The following is a 23569-nucleotide window of genomic DNA, read 5'->3' on the forward strand; positions in this document are numbered from 1 at the left end:
GGGTACTGGCCGCACTTACACAGCTGCAGCTATCGAGCTCGGTGTATTGAAATTTCGAGATATAGATAACGTTATTTTTGAGCATGTATAGCATATAATTGAATCGTATGTATCTACAGGCTTATACTGAATACATTATTTTTTTAAATATACAAACTCTGTTTTACGGCATCACTTTCATTAAACCCTTATTATAGTAACTTTTTAGAAGAGAGGATACAGCACATCAGAAACAAACCTCGGTTAACACCTTTGGGAAAAAAATCTGTTAGTCTCTTGAAAGTCACGTTGAAACTTCTTGTCAATACCACACAGCCGAGATGGAGCTTGTCATCCGCGACTTCGGGGGTTACTTCTGTACGTGACTGGCAATGAATTCACACCCGAGAAACAGTGGGGATTCACCGATTTTCTGATCATTAGATGTTTTAGTTTTTCGGCTCCTGTCGTATTAGCTTCCAGCATCACTATACCTCTTTATTTGTTAACTGTTCCTCACAATCCACAAATACCGTATTTCACAGTTAATGTTGCACAAAATTCAAGTTACAGAGTATTTTTTGCTTCAAGGGAGGAAATGTTTTCTTTGAGAAATCGAGAAATTTGTGTAACCGAATTTCGAGTAATAGAGAAATAAATACACGTGAAGAATATGACAAACTGCTCGGAAACTTAAGTCACTTCAAGATACTGAAAATTTGAGTAATGGAGGTTCGAGATACCAAGGTTCAACTGTACTAGGAAGTCACTGCTGAGAGGACTGATTCCATACTATGGTAGCTTATAGTGACTGTTCTGATTGTAATCATCTACTCAGGAGACCTCTGAAAATCACTTGGGGCAATTTCTGGAACATTTATCCAAGTCAATTACCCAAATAAACACAGATACAATCAATTCTGTACACAGCACAATAAAATGAAAACCATCAAGTTTCACAAACACAAGGTGGTGATGACCAAAGAAAACTCTAACCCCCACATGAAACTAACGAAAAATTGTTTATACAGTTCTATTAATGAACTGACATGTAACTTTGACTAAGTGTTGAAGCAAGCAAGCTTTTGTAGTAAGTACTGTACAGAAGAGACAACTACTACCACCAGTTGGTTTCATTAAGTACAACAAAAGTTATCAAAAGAAGCCTTCTAGTTTTCATTCTTCTTTGGGTTTGAGAATTCATTGTCTTTCTGTATGAACCTATACATTATAACTTCTTATGACTCGTTTATAACGTTCTTGTGTTACAACCAATTCATCTTCAGGAAATATCAACTAGTATGAATGGAAACAAGCAACTAGAGCCACCTAGGATAGGTTACTTCCCTTCCATATCAAAAGTCTGATTTACATGTCACAATCCTAATTACTTCCTACCTACCTCCTCTTTCAGAGACATCAAGAAGTCTTCTTTCTCTGGAATAGTGACATTGTTTTATGAACTCCTTTAACACTAATTGGTAAACTGTATTATATTGTTGCTCATTACCAGTCGGAGTATGCAAGTAGCATCGTTATTTTAAATAACATTTTAATATTTTAAATAATAATTTAAAAAATGATGAGTGATATGATGGATGTATGCACAGTATTGTATAAATTTGGTTTTCAATTTGATTTTGTCAGATGTTCACTGCATTTGGAACCCTTAACTATTAGGAAATAAAAGTGAAATTGGGAAAGTTTCATGTTTTTGCTAATTTTTCAACTTATAATTTTAAATATGGGAAATCTTTTACTAATATTATTTACTACCATACACCCTCTATGACTATCCAACCATTATAACACCAAGTAATGTGAAAGTACAAAGTTTTTCACCAACCAACATCTGATGTCCCAGATTACAGCAAGGAGAAGGTAAACATGTACAAGCCTCTACCTATTCTTAGTATGCAATTATTATTATTAATAAATTTAAGGATCTTATGTACATTTCTATAGATTATTAATATAAAGCAATGACAGACAAGTATTCAGTATTCAAACTTAATATAAGACTTGGATTAATGGTAAAGTAAAGATTCTATTCACTCCACACAAGTGGAGAGTAGGGGAGGAGGTAGGAAAGCTCATAAACCAGGTACACACACTGGAAAAAAAAAAAAAAAAAAAGTAACCTTCATTACTTTTCGAAGATTGAATTTAACGTAGAAATAAAACACAATATCCACAAAGTGAAAATAAAGAAGTTTAACAATACATCATGAATGTGGAATGTTGAGAATAAACCCTCTACTAATGGAATTAAATAAAGTCCTGCACAAAATGAAATTTTTGTCATGAATATGGATATATACATAGCCTGGGTCATTCTTGGACATTAAATGGCAAATAAGATACTGCCGTAAGAAAAGCACAAGGGAATGGGAGACAATGGGCCATAAAACACACATACGCACAAACATGCATGCTGACACTGCAGACACTAGCACCGTAAACAATGAGAAAACTGATGCTCAAGTTTTTTCTTGTGATATATTAAAGGAACGGAACATTTCGAAAGCTGTTGCTGCTGCTATTATTATCTTCATTATAGTATGCTTATGACAAGTAAAATGGTTTCAAGTGTGGATGATTGTGTGATGAATATCTTTCTATTTAAACAAGTCAAACTTGAGATACAGATTCAGAACATTCTAACACGGAGCCTTGAATGAAATCATGTTTGCAGAACTTCTTTGAATGATGAAATTGTTAAGCACCACAACAGCACTGGAAAATGATCAAGTTGGACACTAAATGAAACATATTTTTGTAGGAGTGGTTTTTGCACATAGTCCATTTTTGGCTCCAGTCTCACAGTAACATCACAGAAAAGTAGGTGACACTACAAATGCACTCATATCAGTAACAGAAACAAACCAACAAATAGGCTGAAACGTTAAATTTGTCTTCATACTCAGCCAAAGACAGTACATTTTAAAGTGTTGTCTGTGAGGCACTGGTATTGTGAAGCTGTCATTCTCTAGACAAACATATTCAGGCCTAAAGAACAGTAATGAATATCCTTATACCATCAAAAAACTAGCAGACCAACTCTGTCCCATAAACAGCAAGCAGTATCAATATTGAAGACATCTGTCACAGTTCAAATTTTAAAATTATCAAGCGCAAGTAGGATTTTGAAGCCAATTCTTTAGAAAATATCTCATTTTAAATACAATGATTTAGCAATTTTCATAAATAAGGAAATAAATTTCAATAAAAATACCTCACTGTTGTAAATAGTCAAACCCTGCCTTCAAAAGGGAATGTACACTTTCATTTGTGGTTTACACAACCCCATCTATCCCGCATGAGAAAAAATTCAATATATTATCAAAAATTCAGAAATTAAAGAAGTTACCCTAGATGTCTTACAGTCACCATTAATCACAACTTGAGTATAAGAAAAATTCCTTGAAAATACACTTGATCTAATGGATATGCACCACCTTCATTCAATGAGTAAGGCAGTCATTGATCTTGTGTTTGCTTGCTTGCTTGCTTCCTTCCTTTCAAAATAAATTAACTCAAAAAAAAAAAAAAAAATAATAATAATCATAACTGTGTAATAGCAATATACCTTTTTGTATATATCTGAATTTCCTAATTCATATTCGCTGGCATAAACTAGGAACTCCTGACAAATGTGGACACTCTGGAATGCACTGGACTTAAACCACATGTCAGTGCAATAGGCAGAGACATCTTCACTCGCACTGAGCAATGACAGCAGGGACAGTAGCATCTTGGCTCATGTCCTCACTGCGATACGAATGCTCGCTGTTGGTGCGCCGATGTCACGCACTCGTCTCTTGTTCACCCCATCCCTCACTGTCGTATTCACTCTCTGAAGCGGAATCAGAGTCCGAAAACTCTACAGCAACGCGCCGAGCAAGTATTGAAGCTACATCATGCAAGGCATTCACACGTTCTACTTCCTTCTGCTCAATCTTCTCAACTTTGCGAAGTTTAATTCCTAAAACATACCACACATACAATTAAGCAAACTTAAATGTAATATGAAAAAAATATTTAAGGTAGGTAAAAGATACTTATTTGAATACTTATATGCCAATAAGTAAATAAACAAAAGGACAAAAATGGAGGTCTGGCACAGTATCAAATTGGCACCTTCAATTAACCCAGGAGAGGGCATGTGGCCAGCACTTACATGAGAGTGCAGATATGGTCAATAAGACCACAGTTTATATTTACTCAAAGCAAATCACAGTTCATCATTTCTCAATTTATACACTTATTTGTTTATTTATGTTTGGGTTTTTTTTTGGGGGGGGTTACTCCTTTCGAGTTTCTTACAAATGATTTCTCTTTTATTAGAGCAACATTGTCCCTGCAGTATACTGAGCTCCTGACATTTATTTTACTGCTTGTTCCTGTATTTTTGTTGTTTTGTTCAATTAGGAGATTGTATCTTTGACTTCAAAGCACTCAAGAAGTTTATTTATTCTTTCCTGTTCTTTGATCCATTATGAAGTTAAAGATACAGTCCGCTAACTGAACAAAACAACGAAAATACAGGAAAAAGCAGTAAAATAAATGTCAGAAACTCAGTGCGCGCCAAAGAACCGCTAATTTACACTCTCAATCACTGCATTAACACAATCATGACTGGGATCGACAATGTTGTATGTGCGACCCAATACCTCCTAGTAAGATATGATAGAGGTGAGGAAGCCGTACAAAAATCACTTAACAACTGGCGAACAAACAAATAATACTGCGGTCCTCCCAGGTTAAGATAAATGTATACTGCTATCCTAACCCTAAAGGATATATCTCAAATAAGAAGTCTCCTGAATTACATACCACATCACATTTAAAATCATGTTTTTATGTTATACACTGACTGACAGAGCAAATGCAACACCAAGAAGGAGTGGTCAGAACTTTATGCCAATTGCAGGGTAGACGGACGTCACTGAGGTATGCTCATGATGTGAAATGCGCCGCTGTGCTGCGCACGTAGCGAACGATAAATGGGACACGGCGTTGGCGAACGGCCCACTTCGTACCGTGATTTCTCAGCCGACAGTCATTGTTGAACGTGTTGTCGTGTGCCACAGGACACGTGTATAGCTAAGAATGCCAGGCCGCCGTCAACGGAGGCATTTCCAGCAGACAGACGACTTTACGAGGGGTATGGTGATCGGGCTGAGAAGGGCAGGTTGGTCGCTTCGTCAAATCGCAGCCGATACCCATAGGGATGTGTCCACGGTGCAGCGCCTGTGGCGAAGATGGTTGGCGCAGGGACATGTGGCACGTGCGAGGGGTCCAGGCGCAGCCCGAGTGACGTCAGCACGCGAGGATCGGCGCATCTGCCGCCAAGCGGTGGCAGCCCCGCACGCCACGTCAACCGCCATTCTTCAGCATGTGCAAGACACCCTGGCTGTTCCAATATCGACCAGAACAATTTCCCGTCGATTGGTTGAAGGAGGCCTGCACTCCCGGCCCCGGCGTCCGCTCAGAAGACTACCATTGACTCCACAGCATAGACGTGCACGCCTGGCATGGTGCCGGGCTAGAGCGACTTGGATGAGGGGATGGCGGAACGTCGTGTTCTCCGATGAGTCACGCTTCTGTTCTGTCAGTGATAGTCACCGCAGACGAGTGTGGCGTCGGCGTGGAGAAAGGTCAAATCCGGCAGTAACTGTGGAGCGCCCTACCGCTAGACAACGCGGCATCATGGTTTGGGGCGCTATTGCGTATGATTCCACGTCACCTCTAGTGCGTATTCAAGGTACGTTAAATGCCCACCGCTGCGTGCAGCATGTGCTGCGGCCGGTGGCACTCCCGTACCTTCAGGGGCTGCCCAATGCTCTGTTTCAGCAGGATAATGCCCGCCCACACACTGCTCGCATCTCCCAACAGGCTCTACGAGGTGTACAGATGCTTCCGTGGCCAGCGTACTCTCCGGATCTCTCACCAATCGAACACGTGTGGGATCTCATTGGACGCCGTTTGCAAACTCTGCCCCAGCCTCGTACGGACGACCAACTGTGGCAAATGGTTGACAGAGAATGGAGAACCATCCCTCAGGACACCATCCGCACTCTTATTGACTCTGTACCTCGACGTGTTTCTGCGTGCATCGCCGCTCGTGGTGGTCCTACATCCTACTGAGTTGATGCCGTGCGCATTGTGTAACCTGCATATCGGTTTGAAATAAACATCAATTATTCGTCCGTGCCGTCTCTGTTTTTCCCCCAACTTTCATCCCTTTCGAACCACTCCTTCTTGGTGTTGCATTTGCTCTGTCAGTCAGTGTATATTGATACTAATTGCACTTATTTAACCACATGGCAATATCTTCGTAGAAAACAGAAAATCATACTTGTAAACTGAGATAAGCCTATTTTGTTTAGCAAACCATATTTCCTCGTGTATTAGAACTCCCTTTCTCCACTTTTATAGCTGTAAAAATTAGTGGGGTGGGTACAATATGCATTTCGTTCAGTGACTTCAGGCATAAAGAACTATACTGTACACATATGTATTTTACATACATAACGTAGTTATGATTGTATTCTGAGTCTTACTGGCTACCTTTGTTTAGAAGATACTATTTCTAAATTTTAGAAAATAAAGAAAATACGTGGTTAACACATGACATTTAGGCCTACATATACTGTAAATATAATCAGTTTTATTTACTCTTATATCACATCATTCGTTTCATCTCGTTTAAACTCTCAGGTGAGGTTGACGCCAGGAAGGGCATCCAGTCGTAAAAACTCACTACGAAGAGTCATCTAACTTCATTCTCGACACCGTAGAGAAAAGGACTAAGGTTCTGGCCATACAATTTTATTTATCATTGTATGCAATATTAATACAAAAGAACAAAAAAGAACTTAATGGCCAGTCATTTGTCTCTTGTCAGTTGAGCAGTAGGCCTATCGCACAGTAAACCTAATCACTGCTTTCATTTGAATTATTGCCGTCTAGTGCCACCAACTTTCCTGCTACCAGCGTTATCATACCAAATTATATCAATTTCACTGCCTTCGCGAGTATTCGAGATCCTGATCCTCTTTAAACCTTCAAAACTAGTTTCATTCCCATTTACAGAATCCAAACAGTGAGAATCTATTTGCAAATGGTTTCTAGAGAAGGTCTCTATATTTTCCCAGTTGGTGTATACGTGGTATCCCTTCCACCAGCTGATCGCTGTCATATGTCACGAGTTGTACTTCCGAATGTAATACATAGTGACTGGAAGCATTCTTTGGATAACTGTGGTTGTTGAAAGCCAGATCTTTATTATTTAGGTGTATTTCATGCTTGTTCTCTACATTTATCACATCAGGATTTACCTAAACAGCTGTAAATAAGAGACCGCATTGTTTCAGTTAGGTATGCTATCCCTAAGTGGCCGGATAGTGCCAGAAGTTACACAACGAAAAAAGAAAACAGAAAAAGAAAACAGGAAAGTAGGTGGTAGTGGTGGTGGTGGTTTTGGCTCTAGGAGAAAGTACAACTAGGTAGTCATCCTCTCTCGTATTTATGGACACTAAAGGTGCAGAGGTAATGTGTTTTGTTATCATAATATTTAATTTCATGCGTTCCTTGTCTCAATGTTTTTATTAATGTATAGTATGATTTGTTTGGCTCTTGAGAAAGTTGTCAGAGAGTGGAGAAAGGACCAAAAATTAAGGGTATTGACATAGAATGTCTAGCGTTTGCTGATGATATAGCACTAATTGCCAAATACATCTCTGATGCACATAAACAGATTGCTATAATAGAAAAGCAAGCAGGAAAAATAGGACTTAGAATCTCATGAAAAAACTAAATTTATGACAAATATCAAAACTGCTCCACCTGAACTTACCATTGATATGAATAAAATTATAAAAGTAAAGGAATTTAAGTACTTAGGTGAATGGATCACTGAAAATGGGAATGAAAACAAAACAGTAGCTTTAACAATTCAGAAAATGGAAATTGCTTTTCAACATACAAAGAATGTTTATAACAAAAAAAATGCCTGTCCTGGAACAGTAAAATTCCTCATTACTTAACAGTGATGAAACCTGAAGCCCTTATGGTTCAGAAACACTCAATTCACATCATAAACATTTAAAGGAACAATTAGAGATTTAAAAAAAGAAAATCATGAGAAAAATCTTAGGGCCAAGAATTAAAAGTGGAATACATTACCCCAAATCCAACTTGGAAAAATATCTAAACTTAAAATGAGACTGTGACGAATTCAATTTTTAAGCCATTTGGAAAGGATTAATGTTAAATTGCTTGTTCTTGAAGTCAGTCTGAATTGCTGGACCTGATGGGGCTCATTTTCTTGGTAATGCAGAGAATGCAGGAATTCACCCTGAATCTCCCAATTTATTTCATTTTCGGGATCAGTCGGATGAAAAACAATTTTTGACTGAAAGGGATTGGAGATAAATTGACGTTAGTTGGAATATTATGTAATTTAGTAGAGGCTCATAGTCCGAAACAGAATTAAATGAAAAATTAATACTGATAATTCTGTTTTTTTACAAGTAGGCCTAATATTTTAAAAGGAGATACCTGAATGAACATTTCCTGTCCTGTGCCGTATTTCAATTTCTATCAGATTCATATCCTGTCCCAACTGGTTTCCATACCATTTTTATTATCATACCTACAACTTCAATCTCACTACCATTGCATTTGTCAACACATTGATCTAATTCATAACAAATATCCTCCGCACTCAACTGGTTATGAGCAGCCATGTTGCTGCAATGTGTTTACATTCAGTCAGCTGTCTGTTCTATCTCAGAAAACGTATAAAAGAACACTTTATTTTAGGATTCCGTGCATGCCAGTTGTATCCAGGAAGCGTAGGGAATTCACTGGTTCCAAAAAGTTATATGTTTAGCAGACAGATGGCAGAGGAAGTCGGTTTGAAAGTTGAGTATGCTTTACTACACAACCCGCGGGAGACAATGTGCGACTCCAGTACTCTTTACTACACAATCCGCAGGAAAGAGTTAAACATTACAATTCAAAGGTTTTATCATGTGTCATCGTTTTAATGTAGAGGTCGTAGGGTTTTTATCTTATGTAAATAGGTTAATATATCTCATGAGATGTATATAATTGCCTGTTTTTCAAGTTCTTTGTACAGCTGAGGATGACGCAATAATGTGTCAAAACTAGTCTTGAATAAATTTAGAATGTTGTAATTACATCTAGATAACATTATTATTGTATTGAATAGGTGGACCCTATAAAGTTTCATCACTGTAATTTCAGTTCAGTACGGACAAAAGATTAACTTTCTTACGTTAACTCATAAAGAGGAAACATGCGAAAAAATTACGGTATTAAACTTAATAGTTAGGTTTGAACGTAAAAATAATTATGATAAAGAAGCGTTTACAATTATAATTAATGAAATAAATAAAGAAATAATACATTAAATGTATTAAAGATCATCAACATAGTAAAACATCAAGGAAAAAGTTCTTAGAAATGCAAACTATACATCCGTATTTGCATAAAAAAATTTAAATGTACAAAAATTGTCAAGAATTTGATTCAGAACAAACCAACACATGTTTAAATACACACAGAGTAACTTACATGTCATCACTTGCGTGTAAGAAACACATAAGATCACTTTTGTGAAAGAAACGTATCTATTGTAGACTGCTTCTTCTTTCATTCCAAATTACATACAACAGTATCGAGTTTGGCAACGCAATCCATTACACTGTCATCCATGACAAAACTTGATACATAATGCCGCACTATTTCCATAGCTTATATCGCTGCTGAATGAGTTGGTACTGCTGTGCGGATCTCATCGGTTTCATTTTCATCCTCGGGTCCTTGCTTGTTACTGTCTTTGTCAATCATCAGCTGTTCATGAATTTTGTCTACAGTCTGCACTACGCAGGTGGCAACACTGTCATCACAATCAACTTACGCAGCAAAATTCATGTCTTCTTTATCTGTCCCAAGCGGGTCACATTCTTCGTCTAGATCATCAGTGCTTTCCATCACTTCCATTGAAACATCATCAGTTGCCGAATGAAGCCCGCTTTGCGGAAATTTTTTCGAACTGTGGTCTCGTTTACTGATGCCTAAACAGATTTTAAGAAATGCATCCAGAATTGTGATTTTACGTGAAGCTGTTTCCAAGAATGCCAATCTCTTCTGCACAAGAATCATTCTATATTTCTGCTTCACACACCCGATGATGCCCTGGTTCAGCGGTTGGAGATGGCTTGTACAGTTCGCGGGCAGAAACACTACACGTACATTTCTCAAAGAAAATGTGTCAACTGGGTGCACGACACAGCGGTCAATGAACAACACAATTTTACTCTGCCGCACTCCCATTCTTGCATCAAGTGATCGCAAGAAGTTCTCAAAAATCTAGGACGCCATTCAAGCATTTGTATTCACTGTGTACTGGCAAGGATAGCTACACATATTCTTAAAACTGCGTGGATTCTTCCGCTTCCCTATTACAAGCGGCATCAATTTCTCTGTACCACTCTCACTGCAGCATAATAGCACTGTCAGTCTCTCTTTACTGTGTTTACCTCCATGGCATTTCTCATCCTTGAACACGTACATTTTATCAGGAAGGTAAGGGTGTATTCTGCCCGAAGGCAGATCCGGAAGCTGGAAAAATAGCCCAGCTTCATCTGCATTAAAAACATCAGGGATATAATCCTTTAAGATTTTCAGCAGTGTCGTATCTCTCCAAGTCTGAACAGTATAGATATTGACTCTGGCAGCCTCCTCACGGATGGATTTATATGAAAGTTTTTTTCCTTTTTTTCAAACCTTCAAGCCATTCATTAGACGCCTTGAAGTTATGGAATCCCATTTGGACAGCTAAATGTGATGCCTTGGCCTGAATCAATGTTCCATCAATAGGAATATTTGAAGCCCGAGCTTGGAACCAGTTAACCAGAACATCTTCTAAAGCTGGAAAATGGCTTTTACGGACATGTTTCATTTGGCTGCTTCCTCCTGCCAGACAAGCGTCCTCAATCTTCTTTCGGTTGCTTACTATTGTACTAAAAATTGTTGTAGGAAATGTTCAACATCCGGGCAATTGCACACATTTCATGTGTGGATTAGCATCCGCCTTCTCGATAAACTTTAATTTTTCCTCATTGGTAAACTGTCTAGCTTTCTTCTTCTCCATAACTTAATGTCCTGCAAATCACTAGTCCTATGTTTAAGTACAATAGGCCTAATTCAACGTAAAGATAACCGCTATACGTCAGTTGTATACATACGTACAGTAGCCCTAATTTATTACGTTACACTATTCACTTACGAATGAAAATTAAGCACCAAGATTAAGAAACAACACTCAGACCAGGGACTGTTGTGCTATCCAAACAACCACAGCAAAGGCAGGCTTGGGACTGGCACTACCTGTAGCCAAGGCAACTAGCTGTAGGCTGACACGCTAGGTTGTTTGGGCAGTCTGCGGCTGTGAAATTAAGTTCTCTGCCAAATCCTTACGCACGCCAGCTGTGGCTGGAGGGTCGTGCGTGCAACTTGGTCTGGAGTGCTAATTTAAATTCCTTATGGTGGGAGTTATGAACGTACTAAGGAGTGACATAAATGTGCTATCACATGTATTTAATAGGACATGAACTGGGACTTAGGAATAATGACATAATAACCAGGGAAACGTGCTAAAGAGGGATGTCCTAACCAGTTTCAACTGTATGCAACCAAGGAAGTGTTCAATTAGGATGAGACAGCTCTTTTTTAATGCCAACCAAAGAGAACTCTTGCTATGTAAGGACAGGCTTGTCACGGCAGAAAAGCTTTTAAGGACAGTGACAGTGATGCTATGCTGTAATGCAGATGGCAGTGAGAAATAACGCCCTCTGTTTATTGGCAAGTTCGCAAAGCCCCGCTGTTTTAAGGCTGTGAAGATGTTCTAAAAATGCTTGGATGACAGGAAATTTGTTCCATGAATAGCTGTTGTGTTTGGAAAGGAAGATGGCATGTAAAGACCACAATATTCTTCTTATTCTGGACCGATGTGCTGCCCACAATCTGTACTTGCCGGCAAACACTACTTGCTACATGCAACCATTTGATTAAGGGATTATTTATTGCGTGAAATGTGCATATCGGAAGCAGCTCGTTCCTTTTTTCAGTAAGAGAGATATCAAGAAATGTGCTCTATTCTGATATCAGGAAGTGGAATGCCATGGATGCTATACGGACTGTAGCTACGGCTTGGGACATTGTAACCCCATCTGTTTTAAAGAACTGCTTCCGGAAGTGTGGGTTCTTTGTGAATGATACAGCTGTGGCTGATGCCGATAACAAGACTGAACTGATTTACAACAGCATTTGGAGTTGGAAGAAACTTTCAAAGACTTTGTGAACATGGAAAATTGAGTACCAGTAACAGACGGTATCTCTTGTGACGCAACTGACCCATGTGAGCTAACGGAAGTGGAATCTCAAGCAGATGAAACATCAGAAACAGACTCTCTTCTCACATGCCTGCCGGCTAAAGATGCAATGACAACCTTATGTGCTCTGGACAGTGTCATCTCTACCAGCAATGCTCCAGAAAATGTTGTGAATGCAAGGGATGTAATAGAAGATTTTATTTCAACAACTTACAGAAACGCATTTAAGCAGTGCACCATTGACTCATATTTCAGAAAAGAACGACATTGTTTTCAGTGTTTGCCTAACGAGTGTGCCATTCCACTATTCCATCAATCAAGCTCAAACAAATTAAGACGGATGCAATTACTAGTAATGAAGTTAGACACAATGAATAAATTACATAAGATATCAAGAAATTAAGAGTAACGCAAAGTCGGAATGAATAAAATCGCGGTGGCAGTGACCAAGACAAAACAGATATTCAAATTGTTAAGGATGACACTGTTCAAAATTACAAATGAAAGCCTAATCCAATTGCATAGACATGTTCTGAAGAAGAAAGAGAAAAATGGCGTCAAATTCTTAAAAATTGAAAAGAAAATAAGAAAAGCTATTTAAAGGACACATATAAGCCTACATAATAATAATTACACATAAAATAATAAAATATGCTACATAAATTGAGTCACAATGGCAAACCAGAGGGCCGCGATTTCAAGAAAGAATATTCAATATATTGAACTAGAGACGATAGACAATTATTAAAGCCATTCTTTATTATAACAAACTTAAATATCTGCAGACATATTGGAGATCTGATAGAAACAATGCTATTATATAAAGTTATATTAAGCGGAATCCAATTAGATAATTCATGTTAGAAGGCTTTGAAACTGTTATTATGTCACAGCTGATTTCATCATTGTATTCTGTATTTTCAATTGAATTTTCGAAGGAAACTGTGGCTTGCTAAGAAGTTTGGAAGTCGACTATCTGGATGATTCCAAGCTAGACCGACATGGCTGAGATGACCCCTGGTTCACGATGATATCAACAAAGCAGGCCAAGCAGAATGACCAGAATCCAGAGCTGTAGAGGATGACCAAACAATAAATATAATTCTGGAAAGCGACGGAAAAAGATAAGTTTTTCAAAAATCATGTATATAGATAAATAATAACAAGGTTAGGATGTCTGTAGTTAAAGCCTACATTGATAGATATGTGTTTAGAGTCTTCAGAATTACATTATATTCTCGTGAGTGATTATTTATGCCAATGATATAAGGGTATAGATAGTCTTCATGAAATACAAGACAAACTCAAGTTAGGGAATGTAATAAAGTGTTAATAATGTTCTAATGAAAACAAAGAATCCCAATTAGCCATGTTATACTATACCTTATGTGAAATGCTAATAAGAGGAATAATTTTAGGATCTTTGATTCGCAATGCCAAGTGATATTATGATGTGTAGAGGTTATATGTTACCATAATAAAGTAGGATATGCATTAAATATGGAGATAATGGCAGACTGAAACATGTAAATGTTGTTTGATAAGATATTGATCCGATACTGCAAATAAATGGAAGTAGATTATTTGAGTGTTAGATAAGATATATAGTTGAAATATATGAAAGAATATGAAATGACATAATGTAAAATGAGTTATGACGAAAATGTAATAATGTTATAGGTTGTGAAATAAGAATTTGTTGACATGAATATGTAATGCTACGACGAGATATGAGATATGAATGATTTATTTGAAGAGTAAGAGAAGGAAAATTGATGCACAGCAGGATCATATACGTATGTTTATTACACAGTAGCAGTATATTGTCAGAGAATCAATATCCTAGATCAGGGATGGCGAACCTATGACACACATGCCACTAGCCGACTTCTGTGGCACGTCAGACAACATACCACACATTTTAATGTTTTTAACATGTAATAAATAGGTTGAAAATCTAGCAACATAGCATATTTTAACATTATGTTTTATAAAGGAGTATGTCTCAATTAATCCTATGGCCATATATTTTTAAAATATCAGGTTAGAGCAAAAATATACCCTATTCTTAAAATCTACCTGTTTTCAGGAATATAATTTTCAGTGGTTTTCAAAATAAAATCATGAAACAATCAGTCGAAAGGATTTATAGGTATGTAATGGAATCCAGTACCTAAATGAAGTCACATGAGGGGTTTCATTGGGATTTTAAAGGAAATTAACCGATGGCACACTAGACAGTAAAATGTACTTAACAAGACCTTAATTGACACGCTAGTCAGTAAAGGTTTGCCATCCCTGTCCTAAATTAATGATGACACGGTTATACATACATATACTTATGGAATGTCATGATTGTAGGTAGAGATCATCAAAAAGGAATTCTTATAACTGGCTATGCACTTGGATATTTTAATTTAATATTACTATTCTAAAATCCAATTTTTCCCAAATAATGATGGCATAACGAAGATTAACATGGATAATTACTATCATATGGTGTGATAGATAATTGAGAGTAGATACTATGTAATGTCTTCAAAAATGATTTCCCTTAGGCAAGATAATTAGAATAACTCGCACATTAGGTCATTTATTAATACATTTTGGTCATATTGGAGAATCTTATCATCATGTTAGAGACATCCAATGATTAGTTATGGCAAAATGAATTGATATAAAGTATGATGATGGTTAATATAGTAATTTTAACTTCAATAGAAGCAGATTTATACTGTCGATTGAGAAACTTATGTTTTCCAGAAGCTTACATTGAAATGCAACGAGATAAAATAAGAATCATGTATTAACAAAACTTGTCCTAAGTAAAGTTAATGAAAACGAATGTACAGAATGATCCTCAGATCGATACTACCAACAATTCCCCATGTTAAGATGCAATTTATATAATTTTCTTCAATGGATATTTTATTGAATATAATTAATGATCCATATAGAATAATTAATGCTGATTATATGAGCACAAATGATTATTACATATATGAAGAATGAATATTAATCGAATTTTAAATTTTAAACTTTCTTTTCTCATCTAATTCCTTTCTTGAATAAATGATATTAATTAAGGTTAATATGAGGTGTTATTGATGTTTTCCATAGTGACAAGGATCAACTTAGATTTAAGCTGAGATTAATCCATTTTCTTGAAATTTCCTGATACAACAGATGGAGACGCCCATCAATTCTGATGAGAGGTAAATTTACTTAGCGTATCAATGTTGTTTGTAATCCACGATAAAAATCTGTATGAAAATAACAATAACAAAGCCTGAGATTTAGATGGGAAATATTTACGTCAGCTATCCTGGATGCAGGAATGGCGTACGAGGAATATGTTAAAATGCATTATTGTTGGACCTTTATTTCTATGTTGGCTACATGTTAGAATAACTTTTTATTGGCCACCCTGTCATACATAGTTTTTTTCCATGTTTTAATTTGTTTTCGTGTGTTTCGAACATCGAGGTATTAATGGTTTCAAACAAAGTCAAATAGAATATCATGTGTATATTGTATCAGGATGTAAATATGATTGTATCCTGGATTATAATCAACTTATAATAGTTATGTGCGTACTTCATACCATTGATAATTGCAGGGTTTATTTTTCTTCGTAAATATCGGATATAAAGCACCACAAACCGGAAATGATTTGGTGGTGGACTTAAACCTAATTTCTGGCCTGTCAACTGTGCATAACTCATCAATTTGCTGCGTCTGCATTTTATTACTATATTCTTTTCGTGATTGTAGACAATGACTGTGAATTGTTTCCAATTGTCTAATGGACCGCTACAATCGCACATCCTTTCTGCCGATAGCAGGTGATTGACAATAGTTTTGTTGCTTCAGTTTATTGTTTTGTATTTACAAAAAAGTAATCAAAATAATGGATAGGAGTGTCCTAAACATTCAGGAAGAGCAGGCCATTCTATTTTAAGTACGTAAATTTTAAAATTGATGAACCCAATTTTTGCTGCTTCCTTTTATTCTTTTTGTATTCTAGACTGAAAAAAAGAAGAATTATTATCTTTCCTACAATTTCTGCTCTATCATAGTTTATAACTTTAATTTCCGTGTTGATGATTGACTTACATAACAGGAATCAGTCGAGGGATGTTCCACCCCTCAACACTTCATACATTATACATTCAACACTTTACACATTAAATAAAGTGTTGAATGGTGGAACATCCCTCGACTGATTCCTCTTATACAAATTTGTGTTCTACTTGTCTTGAGGATCGGAGGTATTCGGGTTTGAGTTGCAAATACAACACTAACATATTTTAAATACTTTTTTGTTATGTAGAAATTTGTGTAATTCGAAGTACGAATTTTTTGGTCCCGATCAGTTTGAATTATTAAGGTTTTACTATATTTTGATGCCTAACGTTAAGACTCACCAATCACCTACCCTAAAGATAAAGGCAGAGGCTAGAAATAAATCAGAAATACAACTAGATACTTGCCATCACGAATAGCCTTCAAGAGGTCACTTCTAGGATCAAAGGCTGGTGCAGGAGCAGCTCCTGATTTACCTCGTGCTGGATTCTCTGACTTAGGAGGAGACTGCTTAGGCGGGGATGTCGATATAATCTGCAATAGTAAGAGTCATGATGTTAATCTCAGTATTAGGCAATAACAGCAAATACCCTCTCCACATTACCACAAAACCAAACATCAACAAAGCTGTGTGCATTTCCATATGCACAGGGCTATAATGTATATCATCTAAAGGCCATTAAAAAGTACATGTTTAACAGGAATATTATACCCTCTAAAATGTTAAAAGATGCTCTGCAATTAGTTGTGAGAACTCAGCTGACATATTATCCTATGAAGGTAATTTTTATAGTAATGAGAATAATACAATGTCTTCAAATCATGAAGTACATGTCAGGTCTAAATTGACAAATAAGCTATTTAGAATTTGAATTGCCCAGATATACAGTTAACACTGATAAAATTAACCACATTTCTATGATATTAAATAATATTGCAATATATGGATTGCATGCCAGTATGATGAAATGAACAGCCTTTAGTTACAGGTTTCATTCCATCTCGTAAGTGGACAGATGAAACAGAGTGTACAGAAATGAATCATCCTCCCTCTCATAAACTTAAGCCCAGAAAGCTTCTGAAGAAATTTCTAACTGCACTTACTTGTTTGATAGGAGACTTTCCAACATCACCATTAACCAGCGGAGGTGATGTGGGAGGAGCTGGAGTGGAAGGAGGAAGAGGGCCATTTGGGAGAGCTGCAGGTGGTAAAGGAGGAGGAGGGGGTGGAGGAGGTATATTGCAAGGTGAGGGTGGACGCAGAGGTGGTGGCGGCGACGGTGCCGCAGGAGGTGGTGGCTGTTGTTGCTGGTCAGGAGATGGTGGTGGAGGAGGCAAATCCGATCGGGGCTCCGGCGTTGATCGGGCAGACTGTGCTGGTAAGGGGCTTGCCGAACGACTGCCATTCCGGCTCCCGGCCAGCAGGTGCGGTGGCAGAGGACCGTTCGGAGGGGATGTCACAGTTTCCACGGGTGGAGGTGGTGGTGGAGGCAAAGTCTCTCGACCTGCACTCATACTGCGGCCCCTAGTTGGTGTGTTGGTGGCAGAGGATACCGTAGGAGTGCTGTAATAAGAACATTGTTGATGATTATGAAAATAATCATAATAATATTACATTTGTAAACTCCAATAACCAAAATATATGATATTAAAAAGCAGTATTATATCTTCTTCATCCATTCACTTTTCCAGATTCTCTCTGGGTAGGGTAGTGTACCAAAGCCCTACAATTGACTCGATCTTTACACCATCCCTCTTCTAGTACTTTATTGCTATCGACTTATCTATATGCAATACAGTCTACAACAGAGCTCCTCCATCTCATTCTAGTAAAGAGCAATATTATATCTATATATATAAAATAAGAGTTTTGTCTGAACATTGCCCAGAATTTAAAAAGGATGGTATTTCTGTATCAGTCCTGTTCACAGTAACAAGGAAATGCACTTATTAAGTTTCCATAATTTCTGTCTGTCTGTATGTATGTGAGTACGTATGTATGTACACACATAACGAGAAAACGGCTGAAGAGAATTTAACCCTTGAACCAGTAGTTGAAATAGCTCTAACCGGTGGGTGTGCACCACACATTTGCAGTAACTGATGTATGTCACTCTGACAGATGTATTCACAGAAATTGCACGTATAATACACCAAAACATTCAGCAGGAACTGGACTATTTGAAAATTGGTTTGCATTTACCCTCAATGTAATATTTTAAAAAAAAAATTCTGTTGCTTTAAATGCCCCCTCAAAAAAAAAAAAAAAATCAAAAATATTTTTAAATTATACATCAAATACAAATGACATCAGTTTTTCTGAAACTTTTGAAAATAAATATTTTGTAGAGAAATTAATTCTGATGATAGGCATTCAAATTTTAGGTGAATAGTGTTATTACTTCAGGAATTATTCAATAAAAAGTACGGTAGTTGATAAAGCTCTAACCGTTGGGTGTTCATAAACTACCTCAGGTGGCACAACAGTTATCCATTCTGCTGCAGTAGGCCTTGAATTTACAGATGCATTTCATTCTATTACAATATCTTCATTGTTTAAATCAGAAAATGTAGCCATCGTGTGTGCATACCACACAGTAAACAATGAAAGCAAGTCACAACAAAATCAACAAAGAGAACGAGTGCAAAATCAACACGTGTTTCAAAGCTGTACGAATTGCGACCTTCATTTGTTTCAAAGATATCACACTTAATGGATGTATTTAACATTTCTAACAGTTCTATGAGTATCAATACAAGAAAGAGTCTGGATGATGAGCATACTCCAGATGCTAAGAATTTAGAGCTTAATTTATTTTTCAGATTTTACACTTAGTTCACCCAGATTTTAATCTTAATTGTGTGTTTTGTACATTAGTTTTCATGTCAATTGCATGTTTTTACATTTGTTTAGTTATTAGATGTATTACATTAAGTCTGAAGATGGCCAGCTAAGGCCGAAACTAGTCTGTAGTTTAGTAATGTAATTCAGTAATATTGCATAATATAGTACTGATATGTTATATGATAACATTGTTTTTAATCACTACATTCCTACTGACAATTTTGTAATGACCTATGTTGACTTCAGTTAGGAAAACCACAAAATCAGCCATACAACATTCATTTTAATAATAATTATTGTGATCACAATTCAATAGGGATCAAAACCATGAAGTTTATATCCTATGTGTAGCTGGGGAGTTAGATAAGTTTCTGATACTACTGGTACGTAACACACTGGTTCATCATAGCATTCCAGCTATTCAATCCCTACTCTGAGGCACTGACTGGAACGAGCAGTGTGCATATTTAACGGGATAATGGCAGAAAAAGTGTTCACGGCTGTCTGCGGCCTGGTCATTCCAGCTCTGGAACGTTGGACTGTTAGATCAGCACGTAGTAACTGTTCATTAAAAGTGAGAAAATGTGTGGTTTTTCATTTGATCACGTATTTTATATGATAACATTGTTTTTAATCACTACATTCCTACTGACAATTTTGTAATGACCTATGTTGACTTCAGTTAGGAAAACCACAAAGTCAGCCTTTCTGAGAATCCCGTAGCAAAGCACGGGCACATCAGCTAGTAGGGAATAAAACAATCTCCCTGTAAAACATAATATGGTACTGATAATTGCTTCTATGGCAGACTATTAAAACATTAAATTCATATTTAACATTTCATATACCAAGCTGGGTACAGCTGTACCAGAAGTCATTTTTAAAATTATTAATCAACATCATCATCATTTCCCCTTTTCCAGCTGACACCATGTGGGGGAAATATGGTTCTCTTCACTTTGTCGTGTCTCTACACCATTCCTCATCAAACACTGTATTCCAGTCCAGGTTCCGTTTTCCTATGCTGTTCTTCACAGTCCATCCATCGTAATCTTGGTCTCCCTCGTCCTCTCTTCCCTCTTATCTGTCTTTCCAGTACTCTTGGCAGGCTTCCTTCCACTTGACATGTACAATCCATCTCAATCTGTTCTGTTCAAGTTTGTAATTTAGTTTTTGCACATTTAGCTCTTTTCATATGTCTTCATTTCTCACTCTATTCCTCTTTGTCTTCTGTAGCATATTTCCCAGGAAATTCATTTCAGTTGCCTGTACTCTATTCCCATCCCTCTGAGAGTCATTGTCCAGGTTCCTGCTGTATATGCCAATATAAGTAAATAATATCAATTGTACAGTACTTCCTTAGCCATCATTAGTACATCTTTATTCCATATTAGTCTCTGTACCTGGTGGTTAAAAGGCACTCCTCGATGGATAAGAAGGGAATGTGTTGTCATCTTTACTGTTCATAATGGTGATGGACGACACTGTAAAGGCCGCAAAGGAAGATTATAGAGGGAAAAGAATGAATGTAATGATGCTCGCAGATATGATGATGACCGGGCGAGTTAGCCATGCGGTTAGGAGCGCGCAGCTGTGAGCTCGCATCCGGGAGATAGTGGGTTCGAACCCCACTGTCGGCAGCCCTGAAAATGGTTTTCCGTGGTTTCCCATTTTCACACCAGGCAAATGCTGGGGCTGTAACTTAATTAAGGCCATGGCTGCTTCCTTCCCATTCTTAGGCCTTTCCTGTCCTATCGTCACCATAAGACCTATCGGTGTTGGTGCGATGTAAAACAAATAGGAAAAAAAGATATGATGATGATGATGCAATCTGGGAGATGAGGAAGGGGTACAACAACAGCTGAATGTACTGAATAGAGCTTCATAGCCCTCAAGTCATTCGGAGCCCTTGAAGATGCCGAACACAGTCTTCAGTGAAACGTTCAGGACTATCATAGGTTCCTAGACCATGGTCTACAAGCCCGGAAAATGTATTGTTCATATTGCCTACCATGAAAGCCTCAACTGCTATATAGGATATGACTGTGATTCCTTGGTAGTTACCGCACTTTTCTTATCTCCTTTCCTGAATATTGGTATCATAACCCCCCTTGAGTGTTCTATTAGTCCACAGCCTTGATTATTTCTATAGCTACTTCGTCTATTCCTACAGCTTTCCCCACCTTCATCTTTTTAACTGTCAATTCTACCTCTGTCATTGTAATGTCTGATTCCTTGTCTGTTACTACTATCATTCTGCTGCCAGCATACCTTCTCCACATGTCTGGTTTCTTACGTTTAGAAGTTCACTGAAATATTCTTTCCATATGTTCATTATCTTTTCTGGTTTTGTCAATATTTCTCCTCCTTTATTCTTCTCAAACCTCGTGTTCACCGTTTCATTGTTACAGTTTCTTACAATTACAAATAATAATAATTTTTTCCCACAATTCAAATCCTTCTTTACTTCCTGGCTGAATGCTTCCAAACTTTTCTTTGGCTACTAACTTTTGCAAACTCTTTTCGCTTCTATGTATCTTGCTCTACTCTCTTCAGTCTTTTGTGTTTTCCAGCCCTTCCCTTTATTTTATCCTTCATTCTATTATTCCACCATGCTGTCTCTTTCTCTCTTACTTTTCCTGGTGTTCTGCCAAATGTTTTCTCTGCACACCTTACAAATGCACTCTTTAAAATTATTACATTCCTGTTCAACATGGCTAATTTCTATTCTTGGTATCAGTTCTTGTAGTTCTTTCCTAAACTTTCAACTTTGCTATCACTGCTCTATGGTCATCCCCAAATGCTTCCTCAAGCATAGCTGTAACATCCGTAAGATCTTTCCGATGTCCTTTTGCCACTAATGTGTAATCAATCAACGCTATCATTCTTCTGTCTCCCCATACATACCTGGTAATATTCTGGCTATTTTTCTTTTTGAACCATGTGTTTCCTATTATTAGTTGGTTCCTCTGACAAAAGTCCAATAATATATCTCCTTTTTGATTCTTGTTGCCATATCCATATGGCTCCAGAATCTCTTCACTTCCCACTGGTGCATTCAGATCTCCCATTATAATTACTTCCTTGTCTTCTATGTATTTCTTCACTTCGTCAAGGAATTGTTCTGTAGTGTATATACTTCCAACAGATCTTGTGCTCCTGTCTCAAACTGCTTGCTTGCCATGATCATTCTGTCACTGATTTTCTTCAAACAGCCTGTACTCTCCTTTCAGATTTATTTGCCCTCTTCTTCTCCATTCTGTTTCATTAAGACCACGGATGGCCATGTTCTTCTCTTTCATTAAATGTATTAGCTGTTCGGTCTTATTTGTCAGGGTTAGGATGCTGACTATCCGGATTCGGATATACTGCGATACTGGTCACCCACTTATAATAACTCACCCAGTACCTGAAGAACTGCGCGTCGCCTGCAGGGGACGCCCTAACATTTTCCAAGGCCTTACCATAACTAAACTCATTTTAGGCTGTTATGACGATGGGCCAAAAGCATTTTAGAGCTGCTACCGGCAGACGATGAGGCCGCTCCTAACATGGAGTACAGATGCCTTCTGCAGCCACTCCCTAACCTGCTTGATGGGTTCCAATGTAATTTCCTACACTGAGGTGATCATCATTCCACCTAAGAGAACTCATATGCCAAAAGCCGTTGGTCACCTGGGGGGGCAAGTTATTTCTCCCCGCCCAAAACTCTGCGCAGAATCACTGCTGGCTGTATGGTCTACTCTATAACCATAAAAGACTGAACCAGCCAAACCAGCTTTTTAATTATTGTATGCATTAAACTTTTCATTGGTTTAGCATCCACAGTCACACTGTCAAACACACCGGGCTGAATTTCATAATACAGCCAAAAGTATACTTGAAGTGGAACTTATTTTAAACCTCTGAAAATCATGATTGCTACATTTGTACCGAGCTTGGTAAAGAATGTACACTGGTTTGTTTTTTTCCCTCTACCTCTTACCCACACTGCATGCTAATTATTTCTTTATTGTCTCAACAATACAAAAATCTGTTTCTTGTAAGACAAAAATGCATACCTCAACAACAAGAAACTGAAACTCACACATTAGCTAGAGAATAAGCAGTAATAAGGAATGAAATGCAGTAAAGTGAGTTAGCCTTGACAGTGACCACCGTCTATTAGTAGCGGACCTGAGAAACTTAGATCACAGGGGTTTGTTTAGAGCGGTTATAAAGATTAGACTAG

At 37.5% G+C, this 23569-nt stretch overlaps 1 protein-coding gene and 1 long non-coding RNA gene across 4 annotated transcripts in view; one reads left to right on the forward strand and one right to left on the reverse strand.

The window, feature by feature from the left end:
* Positions 1-17698, forward strand: part of LOC136858133 (uncharacterized) — a 309912-nt gene extending 292214 nt beyond the window's left edge. Inside the window, exon 3 of the long non-coding RNA XR_010858608.2 lies at positions 17609-17698. This is a non-coding gene — a long non-coding RNA (uncharacterized lncRNA). The remainder of the gene's footprint in view (positions 1-17608) is intronic.
* SCAR (wiskott-Aldrich syndrome protein family member 3 SCAR) overlaps positions 1-23569 on the reverse strand; it is a 360993-nt gene that overhangs the window by 16083 nt on the left and 321341 nt on the right. For 2 of the 3 annotated variants that reach the window (XM_067137453.2, XM_068225425.1), the window contains 3 exons: positions 17598-18057; positions 16901-17027; positions 1536-3964 (listed from right to left, as the gene is read on the reverse strand). In XM_067137453.2, the coding sequence (XP_066993554.1) occupies positions 3786-3964; positions 16901-17027; positions 17598-18057 (766 nt within the window). In that variant the 3' untranslated portion in view covers positions 1536-3785. Of the gene's footprint in view, positions 1-1535; positions 3965-16900; positions 17028-17597; positions 18058-23569 lie in introns of those variants that run through there. The other variant, XR_011017601.1, reaches the window with a different exon arrangement.

Source organism: Anabrus simplex, chromosome 1 (genome assembly GCF_040414725.1).
Source record: "Anabrus simplex isolate iqAnaSimp1 chromosome 1, ASM4041472v1, whole genome shotgun sequence".
Lineage (NCBI taxonomy): Eukaryota > Metazoa > Arthropoda > Insecta > Orthoptera > Tettigoniidae > Anabrus > Anabrus simplex.